This window comes from Lissotriton vulgaris, chromosome 12 (assembly GCF_964263255.1).
Source record: "Lissotriton vulgaris chromosome 12, aLisVul1.2, whole genome shotgun sequence".
Taxonomy (NCBI): Eukaryota; Metazoa; Chordata; class Amphibia; order Caudata; family Salamandridae; genus Lissotriton; species Lissotriton vulgaris.
Window position 1 is genome coordinate 745,629,100 of NC_141700.1, and position 26,885 is coordinate 745,655,984.

General features: G+C 42.6%; 1 protein-coding gene across 1 annotated transcript in view; it reads left to right on the forward strand.

Moving 5' to 3' along the window:
- Nucleotides 1-26,885, forward strand: part of LOC147678549 (extracellular calcium-sensing receptor-like) — a 128,245-nt gene that overhangs the window by 82,202 nt on the left and 19,158 nt on the right. The window contains exon 3 of the mRNA XM_086945686.1: nt 23,402-23,629. Coding sequence (XP_086801812.1) covers nt 23,402-23,629 — 228 coding nt within the window. The remainder of the gene's footprint in view (nt 1-23,401; nt 23,630-26,885) is intronic.

The following is a 26,885-nucleotide window of genomic DNA, read 5'->3' on the forward strand; positions in this document are numbered from 1 at the left end:
TCCTCTGGCCTCTGATTTCTTGAAAAAGGAATTGCTTGTCATATATTCTGTGTCTGCCGGAGATGCAGTACAGCAGGCCCTGCTACCCCTAGAGCCCAAGCTACTTCTGGCACCCTGCTGCTCGCAGCATCTACAGGATCGAGTTATCGAAATTGCGGAAGGCCGCCAGGACCCTCATGCAGACGTGGGTAGACAGGGATATTTTATCTCGACAGGATGTGTTGCCTCGGATTTGGCAGTCCCCTCCTATCCACAAACCTGAGGTAATCGGCTGTAGCAGTACGAGGGAGCAAAGGGGGTGCAGCCGTGGACTTTGACCAGATGGATGGCTCCTTTCACTACCCGCCGGCAGCTTGCACAAGTGGATTGTTCTGACACCCCTCCCCCATACCACCAACCCAGTTTTTGCCGTTACAGTGCATTCTGGGTAGTGCAGTTCTCAGGACTCAGTGGGAACCGGCACAGGTGTGCCTACAGCAACAGAGGGAGGAGTTTTGGCTGCAGGCACCTAATTGATAGCAGGCGGGGTCCAGAAGTGAAAGACATTTGCAGTGTGAGGCGCTGACGAGGGCTCACCCGCCGAAATGCATTCGCCGCCACTGACATTTGATCAATAAAGCAAGCTGTTTTCCTAAACCTTCCTCTGGTCTCTGATTTCTTGAAAAAGGAATTGCTTGTCATATATATATATATATATATATATATATATATATATATATATATATATATATATATATATTACCTACTGGCGGTCGCCAGTAGGTAGTTATAGTTAGGATTGTTTTCCATAGGAAATCCGCAACATTCTATTGGGAATAACTTTGGCGCCGATTTAGGGATATGCCTGTAATTTTCCTTAAATTTGCCTCGCTGCGCTCCGCTCCTTCCCTGAAAGTTTGGGGGGGGGATTCGTCAAGCGGGGGCCGAGATAAAAGGGGGGTCCCAAAACGTGTTTTCCCCATGTTAATTTCCATAGGGCGGTTGGACTCACTTTTAGCCCGAACAGCTGAATGGATTTCCACCAAACTTGGCCAAATTGTAGGGACTGGTAGCCCGATGTGCCTTTGCTATGTCTCAAGATATGTGCTCCAGTGGATTCTGAGTAATTTAGGTTCAAAAAAATATATATATCTATAAGCGCGCCCTGGTACGCGCACCGGGGCGCGCTCCAGCGTGCTACACGAGTTCGCGAGCGGAAAGCTGATTGGCTCTCGGGTGTCTGTCAACATTCCAAACAGTCCGGAGCGGCCGCCATCTTGTGTCTCTGTAGGACCGAGACACAAGAGGTGGCAAAAACAAAGGGGGAAATGACCAAAACGGGGTAGGATAGACCCCCCTGATCCCTTAGGTTTGATGTGGGGGCCATAAAAGGGCCCCCGGGGCAAAAAAAAATAATATTTTTTCCGATTTGCGCGGGGGGAGAGCCCGGTACGCGGAGCTTACCGGGGAGCGTACCATGGGGAAAAAAGAATGCCAGAGTTTTTTAAAAATGTAGCATTTTTTTTATAAATTGGAGGTAGTTCTAAAAAGAACTGTTTTTTTTAATTCTTTTTGTTGTTTTATATTTTTTTATTGTTTTTTGGAATTTTTTTTTACTTTTTTTGGCATTTATGAACAATTTTATATTTTTTTTGTAATTTTTATGGGGACAAAAAAAAACAGGGAATTGTAAACGGCTCAACTGGAGCAAAAAAAACACAGGAAAAAATTAAGGTTTGTTTTTGCACTTGTGGTTGTCTCCAGAACGGTTAATCAGTTTAATACTTTGCTCTCCATAGCAAATTGTAGTCCCGCAAAATTTACAAACTATTTTAAAATCTCCAAACTGGGGTTGGATATTTGGGACCATCTCCCTTGTCTCTGGACCCGATGGAGTGGGTTGTTTACTTTGGGAGGTGCTGGGAGAAGATTGGGGAGGGTTTCTGGTCAGTTCTCTGTCCTCTGCCGCAGCATAGTTGTTTGGGTGCCGGCGTTGCATGTGGCGAATCATAGTGTTGTTGCCAAAAGAATAATTTTTGGCAGGGTTCCCCCTGGAAAGTACAGTGCCACAGATCAGACAAGTAACCTTTGGCGCATTAACTTTCTTTAAGCCCCTTGGGATTTTATAAAACTCCCAGACAATGTGCTCCTTTGGCTTATAGGGGGTAGTATCTTCAGGCAGGAACCGCCTCTCCTCCTCCTCCTCCTCCTCCTCCTCCTCTTCTTCTTCTCCACCACTGTGGTGTTGTGGTGGTCCTTGTGGTGGTGGTGGTGGTGGTTGAGATGCTCCTGCTGCTGCTGCTACTGTAGCCATTTCTCAGTACAAATAGGTACAAATAGGTCTGCAAACAGGTCTTCCTCAGTCAAAGTACAAAGTGAGAATGAGGAAAAAAGGTGGGGGCTTTCATCATTTGGAAAACAAAACTGTCCTGAACCAATGAAAAGTGTTATTTTCAGGTCACATGACCTGACGCGCTTACGCTACGCGCCCCGGGGCGCTTACGTAGCGCGATCGTATGCGCTCGGGTGCTTCCGGGTGCGCTTACGCCGTGCGTATCACGCGGACGCAGCTACGCGATACGTCACGATGATGTTTTCGTTTGAGGCAATAGCGCAAACGGGACACTCACTGGTACGCGCACCGGGGCGTGCCGCAAGACTGCACTTTCCAGTGCGCACACCGGTACGCGCACCAGGAGGGCTCCAGGGCAAAAAAAAATATATATATATATATATATACTTTCAGGCTCACAGCGCGTAGCCGGAATGGCTACGCAAATGCACTCTCCTGGACAGTAAAAAGATCACTCCCAATCCTTTTTGCGCATTTCCAAAGTTTCTTTAATTCATCAAGTGCAGCATCGTGAAAATAAACAACGAAAACAACCCCAACGCGTTTCGGCGAACCTTCGCCTTGGTCACGGGTAATTACATTGTCAGTGTTCAAAACATTAAATAAACTTTACACGTGATTAGTGCTCAAAATAAACAAAGGACTTGAAGACCCATAATCGCGGCCATCTTGGAGTGGAGTAGTTTTACCATATGTCTATTGAGTCCACTACATTGTATTGCATCAAATAATAAAGACAGTCCTGTCAAACAACTAAGGCATGGAATTGCACATGAATTGAGATTAAGGTTTCATCTCAATATTAACTCGTATCACAGTATAATATAATATAATGCACAGTTGTTTTAAACAAAACGCAGGGCATCACGTCAATGACCTTCTGAAATTGATTGCCCCAACCAGTATTCGCCACTGCCATGAAAAAGCTTCAAATTACTCAAGTGAGAAACATTATAATGGCATAATAACTAATGATTGTCGCAAAAACAATATATCAATTGCAAAGTTCATTTGGCAGTAGCAAAGTCCCAAGTGAGAAATTATAATATATGCGCCAGCATGAATACCACCAGTCAACACCCAAGTGAGGTTTCTTTCTGTGCGTCACTGTACTTCCATTACCTAAAGGTAAAAATAAACAATGGACCAGTCAGAACTCCTGTATACCATATATACAAAATTATAGGCCCTAACTGGGTTGAAAGTCCTTTAGAGAATATAGTGAAAAACGTGAAAACCAAATTTAAAATATGTTAAAATTAGCAGAAAAGCACGTATTCAACTGCAGGCTACCTCATATTTACAAATTACAAAATACTAGTGTATTAACGTACTGACAAAGAGTATTGAAACAGACAAAAAGTGCATCACATATCAGACAATCCTCAATTAAAGCTCTTATTCCCCCAAATGCCATTTCATTTCCTCTTCAGAATTAAGCCCATTCGGCATCAGGGTATCTAATTCGAGAATATATCTGTTCTCCATCTGTCTGAGTTTGCGAATTTTATCACCTCCTCTTTTCATAACAGGCAGCTTGTCAATCACAAAGAATTTCAACAAGTTTCTGTTGCTTTTGTGTTGCTCCTCAAAATGACGAGCAATAGGAGAGGTTTGATCTTTATTGTCAATTGATCTCATATGCTCCAGGACACGTTTTTTTGCTGGGAACATGGTGCTCCCCACGTATTTCCTGGAGCATGGGCACATCAGTACATAAACACAATATTCCGATAAACATGTGAGATGTTTGTTAATGGTTCTTTCTACATCTTCTATTGGGAAAAAGACTTTCTTGATGTTGTTACTGTATCTGCGCGCCTTACATTTCATGCAGGTGTAAAATCCTTGAACATCTTTACCTTTGCCTGTACTGGTGGATACATCATTCCTACTCAGTTTGTCTTTCAAGGAATGAGTCTTCCTGTAAGTCATGTTAGGGTTATCACCCAAAACATCAATCAGAGTAGGCTCAGTTTTAAGGATATTCCAGTGGCGTGTCAGACTCCTTTGTACTTGCCAAGATCTGACATGATACGTAGATATGAACCTTATCACATCATTGGTTCCTGTGGGTCTCAAGTCGTCCTTGGCAGTTAGTAAGGAGGAGTGGCTGATCGCACTCGCTTTATTCAGTGCTGCCTCTATGACGGAGGATTGATATCCTCTTTCAGAGAAGCGTTCCTTCATACACTCACTTTCAATAAGAAAGTCCTCATCTGTACTACAGTTCCTCCGAGCCCGGAGGAACTCACCAAAAGGGATGCTTTTTATTAAGGCTTTCGGGTATCCACCATCCGCGTGTAATAGGGTATTACCCGCGGTCTCTTTGCGGAATAGGTTCGGTGAGAGTTTACCATCACATACCTTAACACGCAAGTCTAGAAACACCATAGTCTCAGTGCTCATTTGACCCTCTAGCATGATGTTCAGATCATTCCTGTTCAGATCATCGATGAAACCCACTGCCTCCTGTTGTGAGCCTTCCTAGATGATGAACAGGTCATCGATGTATCGCAGCCATAATTTCACATGGCCGCAATACATCTGGTGGGTCCTCTCTAAGCATGGGCGGAAAATCCGTTTCGCGCGCGGATTTTGCGGATTTTCGTTAAATTCGCAATCCGCGAGATTCGCGAATCTCCCGCAAAATCCGCAAATCCGCGAGCAGCGGATTTTATGGCTTGCTCGCACTGTTCGCGTGAGTTCGCGGCTTCCCAGTACAACTTCGCGCCCCGCGAATAAGCGCTAAATTGCAGAAATACGATCTTAGCAAAACTGAAACTACTTACCAGGTTCAAAAGTTCAGGCTCATCATTAGTAGCCATTTCCTGTAGTGCTTCCTGAGGGGCCCCTCCAGAGTTCAGTTGCCAGTTGCAACTATTATGTGACCCTGCTCTGAACCTCAGAATAGTTACACATATGCCACAAAGGTCCTGAATTACAGCTAAGGGAGACAAGCAGGAGCCAGGCTGGAAGTTCAAATCCATTAATCAGCCCCTAATTCATTATTGTCAGTTGGGGCAGGGCAGGTGTTGTAACTAATTTTGCAACAATGAAAGCACTTAGCAAGTGCAAAAGATCACTAATCAGGAAGCACTAAGGAAGCAGGTGCCAGCTAAAAAAATATTCTGTGACACATTAATCAGCCCCAAATTAATTCAGGTCACTTGAGGCAGGGAAGGTGTGCTTTGCTTTGCCACAATAATGTACACTGACTGGACAACCAGAGGGTGCTGTGATGAAACAGAGGGTGGCATGGGTGGGCCAGAGGGTGGCATGAGTAGTCAGAGAGTGGCAGTGGTGACAGAGAGTGGCAGTGATGAAGAAGAGTGTCCCAAACAGGCTGGACACGTAGAAACAACAAGTTCGCAAAACTTGCGACCCGACAGGTAAGTTCGCGTTTGCGAAATTGTACAAAACCCTCGCGAACTGGCAGAAACCCGCGCGAACACAAAAAAAAAAAATCCGCAAATTCGCGAGAATTCGCGGATTTTGCGGATTGCGAGTTCGCAAATCCGCAAAATTCGCGAACGCGAGATTCGCAAAATTCGCCCATGCTTAGTCCTCTCTACTTGCTGCTCCCAGCTTGCCATGAATAGATTCGCAAAGCTGGGAGCAAAACAAGTTCCCATAGCCGTACCTTGTCTTTGTCTGTAATGCTTCTCATCAAAGACAAAGAAATTATTTTCCAAACAAAATCTCATCATCTGGATGATCATTTCCGTATGAGTTAAATATGAAATTGATCTGGAGTTCAAAAATTTGCGACATGCCTTGATACCATCTTCATGCCTGATCGATGTATACAGGCTACATACATCAAGAGAAATGAGCATGTAACTATCATGCCATACAAAGTCAGTGAGTTTCTTTATGAAATCTCTGCTGTCTTTGAGGTAAGATGGAACTTTTTCAACAAAGGGTCTTAGAAAGAAATCAATATATCTTGACGTGTTCTCTAGAAGAGAACCAATCGAAGATACTATTGGCCTACCCGGGGGATTGCTAGAGTTCTTGTGGAGCTTAGGCAGTAAGTACAGCACTGCTATTTTGGGATGACGATTCAATACAAATGAATATTCATCCCACTCAATGATACCACTTGCACGCCAATTATTAAGCATCTCATAATAGGTACTGTTGCTCTTTTCAATTGCCTGAGGGGAGGAAACTTCATAGCAATCTGTCATATTCAAATGTCTCATGCCCTCCTTGATATAGTCAACCACATTCATTAAAACGACATTGCCCCCTTTATCAGATTGGTGAATGACAATTGAAGAGTCGCATTCCAGTGACTTAACAGCTAGTCTCTCCTGCTTGCTTAAATTGTCATTGGACCAGTGTTTTTTCTTTGCCAGATCCTTAAAATCATTGATGACCAAAGTTTCAAAAGTATTAATGCCACATGCTGGTAATGTAGGATTGAATGTGGATCTAGGCTTAAATGGATTTGGACAATTCAGGTCTACCTTGTAACCCATAGATATTGCATCATGTGGAGTGTTCGCTGGCGTACCCACCTCCAAATCTTGCATTGCAATTAAGGTTACAACCTCATCAATGGTCTCATGAGCTGGCTCTATATTTGAAACATTCAAGGCCGTATTCCTGACCTTGAGTTTGTTCCATTTTTGCAACCTTAGTTTTCTGGTAAATTTAAAAAGGTCTATCTGTTCCTGGGAGTAATTAAAATTAGCCGAAGGGCAAAATGAAAGGCCAAATTGCAGTACATCATTTTCTACATCAGAAAGTATATGAGAGGATAAGTTTACCACATTCCGTCGGTTCATTTTCATTTTCCTCTTGTTTTTTTCTGGCCCCGTGTTTCCACTCCCACTGGGGTTGTTGTGTTTCCACTTGTTCCAGCCGCCCCTCCTGACTGGCTGGTGGTCTTTGGTGTACTTCCTCCAGGATTTCCTCTTCCTCTGCCTTTTCCTCTGTATCCTCTTCCTTGCCCCCGACCTCTGTTAATCTGCCAATTTTGTTGTTGGGCTGTCTGATTCATTACCTTGAATTCCTCCCAAAAATTTGAGACCTTACTTGTACTCTTGGTTGCATTTTTGGTTGCCAGAACCTGGCCATCTTCCGACACATCACTTTCCACTACTTCCTCCTCCGATGTTACTCCTGCCGCACTCACAGTATCAATATTGGCTTGTACACCTTTTCTTTTTATATTGTCATACTTGCGGCTGAAAGTGAAAATTCGACCTCCCTGATAGTCGATTTTGTCTCTAAGAAATTTTCTTTCTTTCTTAGCCACAATCTCATCTTCATGCTTGGTCATTTTATTATTGATTTCCTCCATTTTCTTTGTAAAGTTCTCCTTTGTATCTTCCTTTAATAGTTCTTCCTTGAGCTCAGAGATCATTTTCAACAATGCCATTCTATCCTTCCATGCGTGTTTGATCAGAATAGACAGCATGCGGTTTGAGCAGTCCATTAAGTTCTCCGCCCACTCCTATGCCAGCTCAATATCGGGTTCCTCATGTGAAGGAGCAATTAGAATCCTTAAACCCCTGGTTGGGGCAATCAATTTCAGAAGGTCATTCAGAAGGTCATTGACGTGATGCCCTGCGTTTTGTTTAAAACCACTGTGCATTATATTATATTATACTGTGATACGAGTTAATATTGAGATGAAACCTTAATCTCAATTCATGTGCAATTCCATGCCTTAGTTGTTTGACAGGACTGTCTTTATTATTTGATGCAATACAATGTAGTGGACTCAATAGACATATGGTAAAACTACTCCACTCCAAGATGGCCACGATTATGGGTCTTCAAGTCCTTTGTTTATTTTGAGCACTAATCACGTGTAAAGTTTATTTAATGTTTTGAACACTGACAATGTAATTACCCGTGACCAAGGCGAAGGTTCGCCGAAACGCGTTGGGGTTGTTTTCGTTGTTTATTTTCACGATGCTGCACTTGATGAATTAAAGAAACTTTGGAAATGCGCAAAAAGGATTGGGAGTGATCTTTTTACTGTCCAGGAGAGTGCATTTGCGTAGCCATTCCGGCTACGCGCTGTGAGCCTGAATCTAAATACAGGGTTACCTTTGCCCCTGGATTGCACCGTTGTTTTGGTGTCCCGGCATTCGCGAAGGAAGTGGAACTGCATATATATATATACATATAAAAAATAGTATTACATAAATATACAATATAGGATTCATTATAAAAAATATTATATTTGATAGCAATAGAAATTTGCTATTAAAAAACCTTTGAAATTCACTGAAAAAAACATAGGTTTGAGGCCCTATATATAGTTAGGAATTAGCATTTAAAAAAACCTATGAAATTCACTTAAAAAACCATAGGTTTCACACCTGTTATAGTTAGGAATTAGCATTTAAAAAACCTATTAAATTCACTGAAAAAAACATAGGTTTGACACCAGTTATAGTTAGCTGGACATTTTACTGACATAAAACCATTGAAATTCCCACGTTATAGTTAGTTGGACTCACTATAACTTGCGCGCCTGCAATGCACTGCTGATGACGTCACATATTACATCACTCATGACATGGTCAGTGACATCACTCATGACATCACTGATGACACCATCCTTGTGACAGAGTGACAGACCTCCTTTCAGTGTAATGTAACCCTTGAAACACATATTCAAAAAAAGAAACTAACATTTTCAAAAAAATGGAGATACCCATACCAGTTACAACAACCAATTCAGTAATTCCACCATCTATATACACATCCACTCATTCACCAACAGTTCTATATAGTCACTCATACATATACTCACTCATCATATGTAGTGATACACCTATACATCCTGTTACACACCGACAGTCATCCAAAAGTTACTCACACACATACTCACACATGCAAATAAACTATTGAACATCCATTTATTTGCATATACAGCTATACACACACTACCACCTTACTTCTAAGGAAACTTACACATATGTACTCTCTTAAACAATCACTTATAGAAACACATACTTATTTAAACAGGAACTCTTACAATCTCTCACTCTCACATATACTCACTTATATACATCAATACTCACATATACTAGATTTAAACATATGTAGTTACTGATAAAGACACTAGTGAGACAGTCATTCACTCACTAACACACACATATACACACTCATCCACCCATACAGTCCTGCACATATGCTGTCTTCAAAACACATACAAACAGTGAGTCAGTCATTGATGCATCTATGTGATAAGTAATACCCCCACCAAACCATACAGACACTCATACTGATACTAAAAAATACATCTAATAACCCATATACACACACAAGTAGCTACTCACCAACCCATGCAGCCACTTATACACAAAGTGAAACACTGATACATATATTTAAATATTTAAACATTATTCGCTAATATATGTATTCACTAAGATACACTTAATAAGCCAGTTAACCAATCATTTAAAAAAAATCCATTTAGACACTTATTCAAACATTTATTCTTCCATCGACCTTTACATATACATATATAAAATATATTTATTTTTCAGAAAGACACACATTCACTGGATGGTGTCATCAGTGATGTCATGAGTGATGTCACTGACCATGTCATGAGTGATGTCATAACATAACATCCTAAATGACATCACTGATGACATCACTGATGACATCATCCAGTGAATGTGGTTTGGTTTGTTATTTATATAATTATTATATATATAGGAATCTGCATTGAAGACTAAGTGGATGTAGAAGTGTCTGGATGGAGGATTTTGTACTACTGTTATTGACTGTGTAAGTGAGTAATTTAAAGTGTCTCACTAAATATATGGGATAGTGATTTAACTGTGTGAATATTTGTTTCACTCTGTTTCTTGTTGTGTAAACTACTGCATAAGTTGGTTACTAGGTATGTGAAACTCTATATTAGTTTTTAATTAGTTAAGAGAGTATTTGTATGAGAGAGTAAATGTGTGTGTAGTTGGATGGAAGGTGTGTAACTGTCTAAAGATGTGTAAATAGTTCATTAAGTACATATATAAGGTTAAGACGGCGTCCAGTGTTCGAAAGTGACTTTTGCGGTTCCCATTCCCGCGGCCGGGCTTAGCTCCGCCCCCCGCCTTCACCGACCGGCCGGGTTTTGCTCCGCCGGTCCAGCGCTACTGACCACAAGCACCAGGAGCCTCAGGGGCACAACGCGATTTTCCCAAGCGCCAGGAGGCGCATAAAGACCCGCCTGCTGCGGAGTCCCTTGGCGTCCAGTGTTCGAAAGTGACTTTTGCGGTTCCCCTTCCCGCGGCCGGGCTTAGCACCGCCCCCCGCCTTCACCGACCGGCCGGGCTGTGCTCCGCCGGTCCAGCGCTCCTGACCACAAGCCCCAGGAGCCTCAGGGGCACAACACGATTTTCCCACGCGCCAGGAGGCGCATAAAGGCCCACCTGCTGCGGAGTCCCTTGGCGTCCAGTGTTCGAAAGTGACTTTTGCGGTTCCCCTTCCCGCGGCCGGGCTTAGCTCCGCCCCCCCCGCCTTCACCGACCGGCCGGGCTTTGCTCCGCCGGTCCAGCGCTCCTGACCACAAGCCCCAGGAGCCTCAGGGGCACAACGCGATTTTCCCACGGGCCAGGAGGCGCATAAAGACCCGTCTGCTGCGGAGTCCCTTGGCGTCCAGTATTCGAAAGTGACTTTTGCGGTTCCCCTTCCCGCGGCCGGGCTTAGCTCCGCCCCCGCCTTCACCGACCAGCCGGGCTTTGCTCCGCCGGTCCAGCGCTCCTGACCACAAGCCCCAGGAGCCTCAGGGGCACAACGCGATTTTCCCACGCGCCAGGAGGCGCATAAAGACCCGCCTCCTCCCTCGTCCCGCGAGGACGCGCGCGGGCCGCGCCGGGCCAAGCCCGGGCAAAGGGCGGGCCCTCTGTGGCCCTCCGTGGACTGAAGGGGCCGGGACGGGCCCCCGCCCTTGACCCTACTGTGAGAGGAGGTAGAGTGACTCTATTTACTAACTGGCTATTTTTGTGGTTTGATTTATCCTAGTCTAATAATGTCATGCAAGGGGGGCACAAACACTGCTTCTGTGTAGGGCCCGTGCCAAGGGCTACAAGAGCATCACATGAATAGCACCAGCATACTGCCTACTGTTCATGAGATAGACTATAACTCTCCTTGTCACTCCTTAATCAGTATGCAATCTCCCTTACAAACTCCAGTAAGAGTGCAAAACTTGTCTTTGTGGGATGAATTAAACATCCTATGTAATACCAAGTACGCCGTAGTGGAATCACCTTCTCCTGTTAAAGGTACCAGCTCTTCAAGTACTAACGGCAGTTCACGGGATCCTCCCTTTTCACCTATGAAAGACAACATCCGAGATCTAGCCCTTCCTCGGCCTTTACCCACTAAAAGGAAGCATTACGAGGACAATCCCAAAGGGAATCTTTCCAAACTACAAAAACTATTCGTAAGTCCTACTTTACCTGCCAACAACCTCCCTACTACCATGGAGTCTACAGACAAATCAGACGATACAATACTCTACCCCCAGTTGACTCTACTGACCCAGATCGAGCATCTTGTTAAAGCCATCATTTCTCCACCAGTTGAAAAAATCAATTCCATAGGGGAAAGGCTCTCAGGACTAGAGAATACAATCACGACCATTCTGACACCTATCAATAATATGGTAACATCTAACTATTCCCAGCTACTTACAACCTTGGTAACATCTAAGCTAACTCCTAAATGTATAAACGCCCAACTTACAACACAACCACTCAAAATCCCAACCCCAATTACACCCAAAGCCCCCTTCAAACCTGCTCCATCAAGGTTCACAGGGGTTAGAACAGAATCAAACAAACCACCACGTATACACCTTCCTCCAGAAGCTGTGCCATATGTGTCCGTTCTCTCAGGAGTACCAGCACTTCCTCCCGGGAAAGCCGAAAGACAGCAGGACCTATTAAATAAGGTCATATTCTGGTTGGGGAAAAATAGACCCCTAGCACCGGACCAAGATGGTGGAATCCTGAGCGTTAGAAGGGTGGGCTGGCTGGGCTCACTACCAAAAAACATTCCCGGGGACTTGGTACTGGTAAAATTCAGGAATAGGAACATCGTCCCGTACCTAAGATCTTGCCCGCCCCAAGAAGGAGGTGGCCCTATATGCACTTGGGACCTACTTGATTTTTATCCATGCACACCAAACATCCCCCTGCTTAGACCAACTGTAGAGCATTACCACCCGCTGGGAAAGGGGGTTCGTGTATCCAGTGGCATTAGTTTCTCCGCTCCCAATAGATTCGAACCATTATACAACTATCGTAACTTTTGAGTGCTCTATGTATTACCACAGTCGATAGTGATAAACTGTATGAATAACATGTCTTATTATGGAACCCTGAGGTTGGGCATATGTCTTTTTAACTTGTAGTCATATTGTCATTGTATGTATGTATTCATTTTAAGATTGTTTTTATATGTACGCTTTTAGGAATTTAAAACAAAATCGAATAAAGCATTATCGACTCGACTCGCATGAGAGAGTAAATGTGTGTGTAGTTGGATGGAAGGTGTGTAACTGTCTAAAGATGTGTAAATAGTTCATTAAGTACATATATAAGGTTAAGACTGGATGTGAAAACAGTTGTTTTGGGTGAGTCAATCTCTTTATGGGTGTGTTGATGAGTAAATATACTTCTCAATGATATATGTCCAACTTTGGTATTAAGATCAACAATGTATCTCGATTCCATGGTACGTAGATGTCTCTTCCTGTCTCCACCTCTTGGGTGTATCATGACTCTTTCTATACCAAAGAAACTCAATAGACTACTATTGCTGTCATGTTTCTCATGGAAATGTCTGGCCACAGGATGGTTAAAAATCCCATTGGTGATGGCACGTAAGTGTTGTAGGATTCTAAGTTTTAGTTGTAACCTAGTGCTCCCAACATATTTAGGGCCACATGGACAGTCTAGAACATATACAACAAAACACTGGTATAGGTAACGAATTTGTTGATGGACCTCATCCTGCCTTTCTCATCCCTATAGCTACTGCGATTTTTGCTATTCTTGCAAGCTTTACAGGAATGTCATTTGGTAAAACCTTTCTGTTGATTTAACCAAGTACCTGTACTAGCGTGCTGCTGATAGCTGTGGACCAGCCGGTCCCTCAGCGACCTTGGTTTCCTATATGTAATGTATGTTTTTTACCTACATATTTCCCTGACCCTGGATCTGTTTCCAGTAGACCCCAATGCTGTTTCATCAATCTGTGAATCTGGGATGATCTTTTGTTGTATGTGGGGATCATTCTAGGGGCATTTGTTTCCTCCTTCTTTTCCTTGTTTTTATATAGAAGCTCATCTTGTATACTATTTGTTGATGGTTAACATGAGAAGGGAGAATAGTGTTCCCTGAAGATTCTTTCCTGAACAAGCTAGTAATAATCTACTTATATTCAATGGAGATTGTTGCATCCAAGAATTCATAGTAATTGCTACTGATTTTATGCGTGAAACTCAAATTTAAATCATTTCTTCCCAATTTGCTGATAAATTACAGTGCTAGACTTTGTGGCCGATCCCAAATCAGGAAGAGATCATCTATGTACCTCATCCAGATGGGCATGTGATCAGTGTACATATCGTTCTCAACTACCCATACCACCTGTTCCTTCCATCAGCCTAGGAATAAATTAGCCAGACTTGGGGCAAAACAGGTGCCCCCAGGAATATATTTTGTTCCAGACAATATAACATCATTGTTTCCAACATTGCAGTATGTTCCCATAATTTTAATATGTGTTTTATGTATATGAGTTGCTAAGACTATTACTACAGGCAATCCGGCACTTTCAGATTACTTTAGAAGGGCTTCAGCCAAAATGTATCGTCTTAGTGCATAAAATAAATACTTTTATCCTGTCTGGAGGTGTGCCGAAGTGATTATTTTTGGAGTTCAGGAATTGCTGAAACCATATCACTTTAGACGGATGCTGCCCCGGTCGTGGGTACCTGTACAATTGGAAGGAGAACTGCCAGGAGCAGCATACTGGCTTATTATATATATATATTTGTGTATCTATATCTGTACATACACTATAACTAGATTTTTGGGGTGTACGGATTTATATTAAAAAAATTAATTCTTCTGCAAGGTTTTTTGTTAAGTCCCTTAAATATGCTGGAATGTCATTGGAGTTCTTTAACAATTTCCTTATATTTTTTAAAGCGAAAGTCCATTAGTAGAGTTGAAAAACTGCCAGTGCGATACCACCATCTATTTTTTTCTTTCTAAGCTTTTTCCAGGCAATTCATACACTCCTACAACTCCAGATAAAGCTACTTCATTTGCCCTGTAATTTTTTAAACCATTCTGGCTTAAAATAAAGAGGGAGGGAAGTAAAGAGAAATGTAAACTTTGGTAAGATCATCATTTTTACAATGTTAGTTCTTCCTAAGATAGAGATTGGGAGAGAGGCCCACTGATGTAGGAGATTTTTGGTCTATTTCTTGAGTCTGTTGAAATTAATGTATGCCATTTCATCCAAATTTCTTACCACCCAAATTCCCAGATATCTGATTTCTGTTTTTCCTAAGGAGGTACCTGATGGTTCTATCCAGGACATGAACTCGGTCTTATCTTCGTTCACTAAATAGCCCAATACTTTCCTAAAGTCCGGAGCTAACTCCATTTATACTGGCGTTGAAATGTGAGAGTCGCTGTTGTAGATTATTAAGTCATCAGGATATAAGGCTTCTTTCTTTGTTTATTCAAGATAGTGGAAAGGGAATATTCTCTGTTCTGTTCTTATTATTTGTCTAGCCAGAGGTTCTATGTAAATGTTAAATAATAACCGGGATAAAGAACAACCCTGTCTCGTACCTCTACTTATCTCAAAGAACAAGGTTAATGAACCATTGACCAATATCCTTGTTGTTGGGCCTTGGTAAATGCTTTTAATTGCCCTAAGGAAATTTCCCGCTAATCTATTTCCCTCCATTACCTGATTTAAGTAGGGCCAACTGACTCTAACAAAGGCCTTAACAGCGTCAACCATTATGATGGTTAAAGGAGTCCTTGAGACCAAGGCCATATCAATTGCACATACCAAATCTAGGGTAAGTTCTGCCAGTTGTCTTCCCCTCATGAAACCTTGCTGGTTTTCATGTATTATGCTTCCCAGGGCCTTATCCAACCTTTTAGCAAGAATTTGTGTGAAATTTTTATAATCCGAATTTAGCAAGGAAATTGGTCTATATGCCAAACATTTTTTGGGGTCCTTATCGGGTTTAGGTATTAATGTTATTATTGCCTCATTCCATGAAGGAGGCAGGGGAAGATGTTCCATATACATTCTGTTGACTAAGTTTAATAGATGGGGAGTAAGTTCCACCCTTAATGCCACATATATATCTAAAATTGGCAAACCATCCGAGCCAGGGGCCTTCCCATTCCGGAGATTATTTATGATCTTATCTATATCTTCCCTAATAATTTCCTTATTTAGGAATGCATTTAGATCTATACTCAGACTGGGGAGATTATTTTGCTGTAACCACTCCTTAATCTCCCTCTGTATTGCTGCTGTATCCTCTGTATATACTTCTTCGAAAAACCTTAAAAAGGCTTCCCCAATAGCTCAATCCTCTATACATCGCTCTTTAGTCGCATTGTTTACTACCTCTTTAATTTTGTTTCTGATATTATCCTGCCTCACCTTCCAAGCTAACAGCTTCCTGCACCCCTCTCCATATTCATAATGTGCCAGCTTGCTAGCCTTCCATCTCCTCTGCACATCCCCTTCCAAATACTCTCCTAAAGAATCTTTAGCTTCCCTCAGCTTGTTTTGAAGTTCCACAACATTAGCAAGTTGCCTAGGTTCAGCTAATTCTGCCTGAATTTTCTTAATTCTTGTTTCAAAATTTAGAAGTGTGCCCCTACCTACCTTCCTTTTATTTGCGGCCAAGCTTATTAACCTGCCACGAATCAAAGCTTTTTAAGCATCCCTAACAATGTGTCTCGGGGCTGAGTATTCATTTAGATTAAAGAAATCAACCGTATTCGCTTTCAAAGTATCTATGACATCAATGTTCCCTAAAAGAATTCTGTCTAGGGTCCATCTGACCTAGGCTGGAGGAATACTTCATGAAATCTCTAGTTTTTTTGATGAATGATCAGACAGATGTATTGGTTGATGCGCTATTCTGATAATGCTTTTTTTCAGTTTACAATCTGTCAAAAAGAGATCAATTTTGAAGGTGTGGGAATATTTTTTATTCTGGAACGTGTATTCTCTTTTCCCTCCCTCCTTTAATCTTCAGGTGTCTACTAACCCTAGATTCGTAATTAGTTGATGTAAACTTTCTCACATTTTTGGGGAATGCATTATAGGCCTAATGGTGGATTTGTCCAAGGCTGGGTCCAATAGAGTATTAAAGTTCCCACCCATTATTATTAAGTATCTTGTTCCAAGAAGTTGATTATATACCTCCTCGAGCCGGGATGGGGATGGATCATCTACATTGGGGCCATAATATCCTACAAAGGCATAGCCCACACTATCAGCTAGATTCATGAAAGGAAATTGCGCTCGCAAAGGGCCAGATTCTGAGAATCTGGCCCTTTGCGAGAGCAATTTTTGCATTTGGGATTCATCATCCCAAATGCAAAAATCGCTATTTGCGAAATCGCATATTTGCGAGGAATTGCATTTAAGGAATCTCTATTAGAGATTCCTTAAATGCAATTCATTAACCAATTTTAAATTGTGAATTCGCAATATTTGGCCGCTATTTACCACGAAGTCTGACTTCGTGGTAAATAGCGAAAAAATAGAAAAATGCACTTTAGTGCATTTTTCTCTGTTGCATGTTACACACACACATGTCCTTTGGACATGTGTGTGCGCAACACCTGTGTAAATTTGCATTTCAGGGGTGCTACAGGGTGTCCTTTGGACACCCCTGGCACCATTGAAATCGCTATCTTATTTGCGATTAGCAAATTGCTAAACGCAAATAAGGAATACTCCCCATTCATTCCTATGGACCTTTAGGCCCTTAGGAATGAATGGGGAGTTATTCCTTATTTGCGATTAGCAATTTGCTAATCGCAAATAAGGAATGTGTAGGAATCGCAATTTATTTAGCGATTCCTACATGAATCCCGTTTTGCAAGTCCTTAATAGCGATTCCATAATAATCGCTATTAAGGACTCGCAAAACTGCTCTTTGATGAATCTAGCTGTATGTATTTTAGCATCACAGATCAATCACCTTACAACTGGGTCAACAATAGTATTTTCCAACCTAGCTTGTGCAGAGATTTTAAAGATAATTGCTACTCCTTTTACATTACAGGTTTGGATGGTGCATGCAAAATCTGTGATCCATTTATTCCCCTTAAGGATTCTATACCATTCCTCCTGACGTAAGTTTGTCTCTTGCAATATTATGACATCATTATTTGATACTTTAAGTAATTCCAGAATCTTTGCTCTCCTACTTTTGACCCTTAACCCATTCACATTCCATGTCAATACCCTCAGATCCTGGGTCTTTCTACAGTCTACTGTCATTGGCATGTATATTAATATCACTTCTCCTAATAATCTTTGATCATTTTATACACATGAGGACTCTAGTTTTTTTTTGTTTTTTCCCTACTTTGATACTACACCTGTGCTCAAGTAATTTATCAAAAAGTGAATCCATTCCCTTGCCACCCCCAACCCACCCCGTGGAACCCTCCCTTTCACCAAGTTGGTTACTGCATTATACCCCATGTGCTCTTTTGTTCCGATCCTATTTTGTAAGCCTTTCTGAGCCTTTATCTGTGAAACAAAATCTTCCGCCTCAGGCACCTCTCTTGTATGTTATACATTTTGTTATTCCACATCACTTTCAGTAATGCTGGAAATGTCAACTGGGCATTTTCCCCCCAAAGCTTTCAATTCTTGCATATGTCTCCCCAGTTTTCATTGCAGTGTTTGAGTAACCTTTGCTATGTCAGATCTTATAGTGAACAAACAGACATCCTTCTTAAATTGCTTAGTCAGGATCATTTCCTTAATCATATCAGAGCGAAATTATTAAAATATTTCTTGGTTTTTCTCTGCCTGGGTTCATCTTGAATGGGTCCCGGTGCACTCTCTGAATGTCTATTTCCAAATCATACCCTAATACTTCTGGGATAAATTCCTTTACCAGCTTAATAACAAACACTTTTATATCCCCTCCTTCTGTGCCCTCTCGGATATTTAAAAATGTTAAGCTATTTCACCTTGAGTTATTTTCCATTGCATCTAGCATGTCTCTAATTTCCTTCTCTCTATTTTTTAAACTTTGAATCTCCTTATGATTAGACTTTACTTCCTCTTGCAATGCTCCTAAGGATTCTTCTATTGTAGCTAGCCTTTCTGTGATGTAAGCCAGATTTTCTTCAAGGTTTTCACAGACTTCATGGATATTCCCTTGGTTTTGCTCTGAAATCGCAAATTGTTTTTTAATGTCTTTTGACAAAGAGAGCAATATCTGGCTTACATCGTGGCGCTTGCCAATTCTGCATTCTTAGTGACATTTATACTATATTTCTTCAAGAGAAGTTGTAAATCCTCTCCCGATGGATCATCCTTCTGTGAACTATCCGTTAATATTGCAAATTGGTTAGAGGTAGTATTGGGCCAAACAGCATTATCCAGAGACCCTAAAGTGTCCATGTTGAGTGGGGCATCAAGACTATGTGTTCTATTTATTGAGGAAGAACTAGAGATTTTAGTTTGGTTCTCTGTCCGCTTAAAATAAAGAAAGGTCTTAATGAGGGGGTAATTTTTACTTTCCCGCTCAAATTGCTCCCAGATACCCCAGCCTTTTTTACCCGCCTCTGAGGAGGTCCTATCATTTTAGTTGGAATGGTTGTAGGGAGTGGGTGCTTTCTTGGGGGGACCCTGATACGTGCACTACTAACCTCTCAAGTATCTGGGTATGACCTTCTTCTCCAATTACCAGTACTTGTTGTGTTCAAAAGTCACTGTTTCTCAGAGCGTACCTATTTTTTTCATGTCTCACAGAGGGGGGCACTAAATTACTGCTCACTGTGGGGTTTATTGCTGCTACTCCAACCCCAGCGTTCAGCTGTACTTAGATATCCTTAGAGATCCTGAGATCTTAGATGATAGAGGGTTCAGGTTACTGTTGTTACTTTTTCTTTTCTGCCCTCGAGTCTTCACAGAATTTCGGGGGGTCATGTGTGTTCATATAGGGTCCCCTCCCACAGGCAACTCAGCAGGATACCCCAGCCACTCTGTACCTGTAATGCCTGTGACGGTTCTGCCCGAAATCCCTTGGAAGCTGACACACACCGCCGCCCCTCTAGCGTGGCAAATCTGCTGTGCGGCAAAAAACCATGAAGGGCCAGCAGTTACGGCCACCACCGATACCTCCACTGCAGCCATTGCATCAGGAGTCCGGAAGAGCCCGAGACCAAGAAAGATGCCAAGAGGAGAAAACCCCCGAAACACGAGCCAGGGAGTAACTAAGATCGAAATCCAAGTGAAGCGCAGGGCTCAGGTAAGGCTACACGCAAAGTAGAGACACATTGTGGATCGGAGCAACTGAGCTCTTGGCCGGCATACTAATGAGCCGCAATATTCCCCCGCAACTGTCCAGTTTGCTGAAGACTTCTTGGGGACATTCTGAAAGCTTCCATGGGAATGCACTCTGCCTATTGCTTACCATTGGCTTTGTTGTTTATAACTCATATTTCCCTGCTTTCTGTGTGCTGGGTTGGTTTATTTTAAGCTGTGCACTGTATAGTTTTTCAGTAAAATTGTGTGTGCAAATGTAATGATTATTTCAATTGAAAATGAGTTTTCTTTAATGGCAGTGCCCTACCACAGCATGCATATGCCACACAAAGCAATTCCACTATACTCCACACATTCCTAAGGCACTTTACATCCCTCCATGCAATGCCACTCCGCTCTACTCCACTTCCTTTAATGACCCTCCACACAACCCTACACCACTCCACTCTGCAACTCTACTCTACTCTACTCACCAGTACTCTACTATACTCCACTCTATGGTACTCTACACCCTGCGCCACTTCACTTCATCCCACTCCACACCACTCTACTTCACTCCACCTCACTCCACGCTATTCCACTCCATGTCATTCCACGCTATTCAACTCCATGTCACTCCACTCTACACCACTCCATGCTGCTCCCCTCTCTGCCACGCCACCCGACAATACTCTACTCTGCGACACTCTGTTCCTCACTATGCCACGCCACTCTACCGCAGTCTATGACACTTTACACTCTACACTCAACACTACTCTATGCCACTTCACTCTAGTCCACTCTATGACACTCTGCTCAATGACACTTCATTCAGCAATACTCCACTCTATAAACATCTACTCCATTCCTCTCTAATCCACTATACTCCACAACACTGTACTCCAGTCTCTGCCACTCTACTCTGCAGTACTGTAACCACTGTAGGGCACTCCACTCTCCATCACTCTATGCCACTCCACAACACTCTGTGTAACTCCACAACAGTCCAATCCATGCCACTCCACTCTATGACACTCCATTCTATGGCAATCTACAACACTTTACTCCACTCTATGCCACTCCACAATATGCCAGTCCACTTTATGACACTTTAATTTGTTCTTTGGTATGCATCGCCCGACTCTACTCCACTCTACAGTACTCCAATCTATGATACTTTACTCCACTCTATGCTACACCAATCTACGCCCCTCCACTCTACGTCACTTCATGACACTCTACACTCTTCCACTATACGACATGACACTCTATGAACCTCTACACCACTCCACTCTTTACTACTGCACTCTATGCCACTCCACTCTATGTGAATCCACTCTATGATACTCCACTTTACTCCACTCAACTCTACTTTACTCTGTCACTCCACTCTCTGCTACTCTATCAAATGCTAAGCCATTCCATGATACTTCACTCTAGGCCACTCTACGACTCTCCACTCCACAATAACCCACTCTACTCCTTTCCACTCTACTCCACTGTACAGTACTCTATACCACTCTATACCATGTCACTCTATGATACTCTACACCACTTCACTCTAGGCCACTCTACTCCATTCTATTGCATGCCACTCTATGCTACTCCATTCTACGACCCTCTGCACTGCAACCTTCCATGATACTCTACTCCTCTCTATGACAGTCTACTATATGACACTCTGTGATATTCTACACCACTCCACAACACTCAATGAGATTCTAGGCCACTCTGCGCCACTCTAATCTGCAACACTTTAGCCACTTTTGTCCCCACTCTACTCCAGTCTGTGACATTACACTCCATGACAATCCACTCTATGACACTATATCACTTTGCTCCACTGTATTCTACGCCACTCGTCTCTACATCACTCCATGCCTCTCTATGCCAGTCCACTCTATGCTACTCTACTCCACTCTATGTCACTCTATGTACCTCCACTTCACTCTACTCCACTCTATGAGACTCTACTCCACTCATTTCCCCTCTACTCTATTCTCCTCCACTCTATGTACCTCCCCTCTATGACACAACACTTTACTCTAATCCACTACAGTTTACTCCACTCTACTATACTACACTCTTGCACCCTATGACATTCCCCTCTACAACACTGTACTCTGTGCCATTCTACTCTTCGCCACTCTATTATATTCTACGCCCCTCCACCCCACAACACTCTATGACCCTCCGTACTATGACCCTCAAATCCATGACCCTCCACAACACTTTAGTCTATGACACTCCTCTCTACATCATGCCACTCTATGGCACTCCGCTCTACCCCACTCTATGTCACTCCACTCTAGAACACTGTACTCACTCTTTGCCACCACACTCATTGTCCATTTACTCCACTCTATGCCACTCTACATCACTCCACTCTACATAACTCCACTCACTCTACTCTACTCCCCAACACTCCACTCTATGACACTCCACTCTACGCGTGTTATACCACTGTACAACACTCCACTCTACTCCATTCCACTCAAGTCTATGCCACTCTACTCTACTCTATGCCACTTCACTTCACAATTTATAGCTGCTTATGATGACAGTCATTACTTGAGCTGACTGCTATTCTGTTCATAGAAGGGCATTGCTTTGCCTTCTTTTTTCTCAGTTTTTTTTGTTTGGTAGTTTTATATAGCGCAAACATGACCGGAAGGTGTTGGACCACTTTAAATGAACACCAGTCACGTTCACTTTTTAGGCACAGGAGACTAACGGCCTGATTTAGATCTTGTCTCGACAGGTTACTCCCATTATGGGAATTATATTGCGTCAGATGGGATACCATCACCTTTGTGACGAGTAACCCGCCTTTCAAAATCAGGCCCTAAGGGATTTGCCCAGAATCCCAGGATCTTGAGCTGAGACAGAAACTCAGACCTGGTGCCCAAGTCCTAAAGTAGGCAGCTCTGCCCGTAAGGTCACATCTTCTCATGTTTGGAAGTTGGTCTCTTTCACGCTCTGCATCAGTGTGTCCCTCCCTATCGTCTTCCTCTATTTATTCTAAGATTTGGTTTTAGAGACACTTTTAAATGGAAACAAAGTCTTCACAGTAAATAGGAAAAAATTATTTCATTATTTTTAAGATCCAATCACTTTATACTTAAAAGTGCCAAAGAAACAGCAAATGCACTGAAGGTCATTTGCTTGACAACCCATGTGAGCATTAAACAGCTGTGCTAGGATGAAGATCAGTACATAGAAAGAAATGAAAAGGAATCAGTTGTGTTTCGCATTAGTGCAGCATACGGTGAGAAGCGTCTAATAATTTTTCACATGCACTTCAAAATAATGCACATTATTATTAAGCATAAAACATTGTGCTTAAAAGACGAACAACTGTGTGCTATAGCTTTTGCCAAAGAAGTACAAAGGATATGTCATAAATGAAAAAAGTCCTGAGGCAAGTTGCAAGGGTCAGGACTGCTGAACTCCACGTTCAAGTTTATGAAAGTCAGCCCTAAAAATGTTCAATAATTAAAAAAATTATTTGTTTCTCTTCTCCTCTTCCAGCTTCTTCACTACATAAAACATGTGCATTTGCCAGAAAAGGGTGGACATGGGTACTCCTTTGATGAACATGGTAACCCCCCTGCACAATATGATGTTATAAACTGGCAATATAACCGTGAGGGCATACTCGGGCACGTGAAGGTGGGCACATATGACTCCAGTGCCCCTCCTGGAGAAACACTGAAGATTAACATCAGCGCTGTCCAGTGGACTGCAAGAGGCACGCAGGTAGAGTTCATTAGAATGTAAATAGGAGTCCTGCTGTGCGAAGCCTGCTATTTCTCGGTAGAATTGAGGTGGTGAGGGGAGCTGCCAGTGTGCTCTGATTGTCACAATATTGTTTTCATCTTCCTTAGACATAGATTTTTCCCCTCTGTTGCAGAAAATGGAGATCTCTAACTACTTGGCTGAAAAGTATTCAACTTTTATATCTAGATCATCATATGCCGCCTAGGATGTTAGTAAGCTTAGAATGTATGTTTTATCTTCTACATGCAAAGTCTTATTTTTGCTTTGTGTAGGTGTATCTTCCTTAAGTTAACTTGAGTTAAAGGATTCTCAAGGAATTAATCAGACCCATTTATAAAGAAATCTGATGTTACTTGGGGTGTGGTTGTATAACCACTTTTTAGGGCAAATTATTCAGAATTGCTCCAATCAGGAAACTACTTGCAATTTACGCACTCTTTTCGCAGATGAAGTTACTACTAGTAATCGTTACCCACAGTTAAGTAATCATTTCACTCTTTCTGTGGCCTAGACAATCGTAGTTTGCCGAGCAGAAAACTGCATGTCCCACCCTTGAGACCTTATCTGTGTGGTAGCAGCTTGGTGCTGCCCTCCATATGTAGAATGAAAACCTAAGAGCATATGTGGGGGCTTCCACCCCTGCCCGTGATGTCACACCCCGTGGTCATTTTCACAGAGGTGAGCCAGAAGAGAGCAGAACAACGGCTGAGCCCTTACCCTTGGCCCTTGAATGTGCAGAAAGAAGGTGGAGAAAGAGGGCCGATGAAGACACAAGGATACAAGGTTATGGTGAATACAGAGGACCAGTAAATGGTAGAGAGCTGGCCTGTTGATTCAGAGGAAGAATGGAGCCACAATGCTGTTCACTTCCCACCATTCTCCCCGGCGATACAATCCCACAATGTTCTCTGGTTGTAACAGAAAGTCTTTTGACAATTGCCTCTACCCTCTCAGTTGACCTTCATTCTATTCTCATCCATATCAATAATTCCTCCTAATGTGTCCCTTTTAGCTTACACCCAAGACTCAGTATCTCCTTCCTAATAAATCATTAGGGTACCCTTGAAAATTCACCTCATCTACCACTCAAATAGGAACAATTTGTTATTTACAGAACAGCTGATAGAAGTAATCACAATACATCACAATGCATTCAACCCACTAGTTTTTTCTAGCGCAAATGTCCTAGTCAAATTCCAACGCCGGCCCGGCGGTGGCGATCCGCCTGCCATCCCAACCCGATCTACCCGCGGTATCGAGACTGACGCAAGGTACGTCCACTGCTTTTCCGCCGGTCGGCAATCGTTCCGATTGCCAGCCGGGTGGAACTCGCCCTCAATATGGTGGCGGTGCCTAGCAGGCACATCCATCCATATTAGGGTGCATGGTTTTAATGGCCTTTCGATTGGTGCGATGCCGCCATGTAAAGGCTGGCAGGGATTTTGCTTTGGGGGCCCTTTGCGGGCCCCATACGGGTGGGGGTGCACCTGGGGGGTTCCCAGCTGCAGTTCCATGTACAAGGTGGCAGGCACCGCGCGGTTCCTGCCACGTTGTGCATGAGAATGCACAACATGTTGATTTGGCATTGCTGTGGGTGTTGCTGTAAGCAGCACCCGCAGCAATGTCAAATATGTGGAATGCGATTCGCATCCTAATCAGCGTTGCGGGACCACTGCACGTCTGGCGGCCGGTCCCAGCACCGCAAGGATAGCGGGCGGACTAAAGTCCGCCCGCCAGCCTTAAATGGGACACACCTATCTCAACTTCGATCATTTTTGCTGTCAATGATTTCCTCTAGCTGCACTCTGCAATATTTCCTGCTAAAATTGTGTTTACGCTGGTGTAATCTCACATAACGTCTGGCATTTTGGGATATGCATGTGATGCAGGACACTGTTGTTCACGTCATGGGCGGTAATGTGCTATTTCAGAGCATTTTGATCTAAAAAGCAGTGCAAATTCCTAGATCAGCATTTTTCATATTTTGTAGAATTTCAGAAAATTTGTCAGGTATTTCACTGTATTTCCACAAAGGGAATTACACAAATGTAATAGTTCACCCATATATGAAAAGGGAGCAATCTTACGTCTTTTAATAGTTATTAAAGGGAGTCTAAAGGCTGAGATAATTTCCTTATTACCTTCTCTATTTTACCCTCAAAAGTGCTAATCATTGTTCCACCCACAAAACCCAAAACTTGGGTCCAAAATCTGAAACTGCTTAATGAGCTATTTGCTCTTCTAGAGGACCATAAGGTCAAGCCTCATACTATCAATTATAATAAGGCTGCCAGAAATCCTGAATGAGCTTGCTTGGCAAAGACTAATACAAGAGAAAACTAAGATATTCTCTCCTTGGTACACACAAAGCATGAATAAAGAAAGTCTCAGGAATTACCAAATACATCTGGCATAATGTCCCCCTAATGACAACCTTGAAAATCTACGTAGCGACCGTTTTATAGTGCAATTAATATTCATTTTTAGAGAATACAATCACGTTTTTCACAATTAAATTGGATCTTGCCAAAATTGTCCCCAAAAACTCTTTGAAAGATACACACAAACCATGAATTTACAACCATTAGTAAAAACATCCCAATGAAAACTGTGAGAACTCCTTTATGTAGGAGAAAATGTAAAAGATTGAGACTTGACTATTACCACTAAAGAATAAAGCCTGAAACCACTTGTTAAGAATCCTTTAACATGTGAATATTTTGCAAAGAAATCAGTCCAAGTGAAGTCGCCAGCACTGTAACCATTACAAAATTCTCATCACTCTCCTTCTTACCTAATTCCTAGCCCTAGACATAGGCTCCTGCATTAAACACTTACAAGCTAGGGGTTTCCCCCTACCTGATGCCAAGTCCTTTTTAGGTCTCGGCCTGATCCAGCGCATACGCTGGACTGGCAGATACATTTAGTAGCTGCTTTTAAAAGTGCTACTTTCCCTGCGACCAGCTTACTATCACGCGCACAAGAGCGCGCACGCATGCGCGTAATAGCAAGCTGGTGGGCGGCAAGGTAGTACTTGCGGTGATCCGAGTGCGCACCACTTGCGGGTTTTTTTGCGATCACGGTAGGCATGCGCTTGTTAATATATAGGGCTTTTTATTCATGTTGCAGTCATCAATACGGAGCATTAATACTATCTGGGCAACATTTCCTCTCTTTAATACCTGCGGAATAGATCAATCAACGGCTGCAAAAGTGACCCACTAACCTTTGCAAG